The sequence below is a fragment of the Amphimedon queenslandica genome, unplaced genomic scaffold (genome assembly GCF_000090795.2).
Source record: "Amphimedon queenslandica unplaced genomic scaffold, v1.1 AMPQUscaffold_6347_Cont21693, whole genome shotgun sequence".
NCBI lineage: Eukaryota > Metazoa > Porifera > Demospongiae > Haplosclerida > Niphatidae > Amphimedon > Amphimedon queenslandica.
The window spans coordinates 1-1,854 of record NW_003553360.1 but is presented as its reverse complement, the minus strand read 5'-3'; the positions used below and the strand labels follow the sequence as shown (position 1 = coordinate 1,854).

The following is a 1,854-nucleotide window of genomic DNA, read 5'->3' as shown; positions in this document are numbered from 1 at the left end:
AGGTCAGTGTTACGTAAAGCAACTGCATCAGCTTGTTGCAATGGGTTGAGAACAGATAACGTCTAAAAAAAGAATAAAATAAAATAAATAAATAAAAATAAATAAATAGCAAAAAAACATACATTCTCCTTGATGACACTAAAGTCAATTCCAAGCTCTACAAAAGAAATTTAAAAAAAAATAAAAATACTTCTTGCATACAATACCTTCCAGTAATGGTGGGTCTTCTTCAAACCCAGAGTGTCCTCCCTGACTATCATAAGCTCCTCCTCCTCCTCCTTGAGACATGAGGCCCATACTACCAGCTGGTAGAGGCTGACCAGCTGGAGGGTAGGGATCAACCTCCATCCTCTCTCCTTCCGACTCTGAAATACATTAATAATAATAATAATGAATATAATAATGCTGTTTATACTGCATTTTAAAATGACCGTAACTTGAAAAATTGAAGTTGGAATCAGCTCAAACTTTCTACACAGCATAAGTACATCAATATGTATCAGAAAATGTAATAAAAATTGGGGGTGATTTCGGAGCCATTTTTTGGAAAAAACCATGGGCTATAGTACAGGGATTTTTTCAGATTTTGGCCAATTTTTTAAAATGGCTATAATTAAAAAAATTGAAGTTTAAATCTGCTCAAACCTTCTACATGTACATTTTATCTAACAATTAATATATACCTGGCACAGTGTAGCCCATTCCTCCAGAATACTGCTCCTGTGAGTAATAGTTTGACTGGGACCCATCAGTATAATACTGGTTACTGTACTGCTGGGTGGGTTGATGGGCGGGTGGTGGTTGGTGGTGGTACGGCTGCTGTTGCTGGTAGTGTCTGGCTGATTGGAGTGTCTCTGAGTCCAGTGTATAGTTCGTAGGATAGAAATCTTGTTGGTAGCCGTCGTCCTCCATCTTGTTTTTGTTTCCTTAATAATGGGTGGGGCCTCAAAATTAATTAGGTAGGCGTGGCTAAAATTAATTTTAAAAATTATGATTTTTAATAGCTTTTTTCAATATTATGCATAACCTATACACAATATAATGCTACAGTTTAGTCATTACTCTTCTGATTATTGTAAAAATAATTATGTTCTTTAGTCAGGATAATACAGTGGTTGCTTTGGTAAAAATTCAATGTATATAACCTAGTAAAATAAAATAATAATAATAATAATAATAATAAAATAACATTTTCTTCTTACATATTCTCTGAGGTTGTTTCCATCACAGAACTCCTTCTGCAGTTTAATGTTAAGCCCCAGCTGGCAATGAGAGAGAGAGAGACAAAGAAGTGACAATGAGAAGTAACAGTGCAGCCATTGTTATATTCATTAGTACCTTATTGTACAGCCTCCAGTTCTCCTGGGAGATGACCTTCTCTAACCTCGTCTTGGTCTATAAGAGAAATAAAAGGAAAAAGAACTTTTACATTTTCTGATGCATATACATGTACTTATATTGCATAGAAAGTTAAAGCTAATTCCAATCAAGTTTGGATTTTTTACAAATTTTTAAAGTTGCTAAAAAAATCAGACCAAACTTCCTGTACTATAGTACATAGTCCAATGATTATAATAATATCCTCACTATAGTACAGGGTAGTAAATTATAATAATATTCTCACTCGTTTGCTGAGATACAGTACAGGTCCTAAGGATATTCCTAAGGTACAGCAGCAACACAAGCAGCCGCAAATAAGACACTTCAAATTAAAAGGAATACTCTTGTACAGGATGGAGTTAATCCTCTCCAAAGTAGCGTGAAACTCTTCTGGTGCAACCTAAGAATAAAAAATAAATAATAATAATAATAATAATGGTTTGTTGTTTTTGAATTGTCACCTTGCCAACTAGG

The 1,854-nt window shown here is 34.4% G+C and overlaps 2 protein-coding genes across 2 annotated transcripts; both read right to left on the bottom strand.

Annotated features, from left to right (window-relative positions):
- Positions 1–13: 13 nt before the first annotated feature.
- Positions 14–912, bottom strand: LOC105315989 (protein YIPF7-like; the record flags this gene model as incomplete). Its single annotated transcript, XM_011410775.1, has 4 exons — positions 684–912; positions 207–365; positions 123–157; positions 14–62 (listed from the first exon to the last, which is right to left on the bottom strand). Coding segments are annotated over exons 1-4 (472 nt in total), but the record flags the coding sequence as incomplete, so codon positions are not given.
- Positions 913–988: 76 nt separating this feature from the next.
- Positions 989–1,850, bottom strand: LOC100631971 (cysteine-rich hydrophobic domain-containing protein 2-like; the record flags this gene model as incomplete). Its single annotated transcript, XM_003391763.3, has 5 exons — positions 989–1,145; positions 1,203–1,262; positions 1,339–1,395; positions 1,625–1,780; positions 1,842–1,850. Coding segments are annotated over 5 exons (333 nt in total), but the record flags the coding sequence as incomplete, so codon positions are not given.
- Positions 1,851–1,854: the final 4 nt, after the last annotated feature.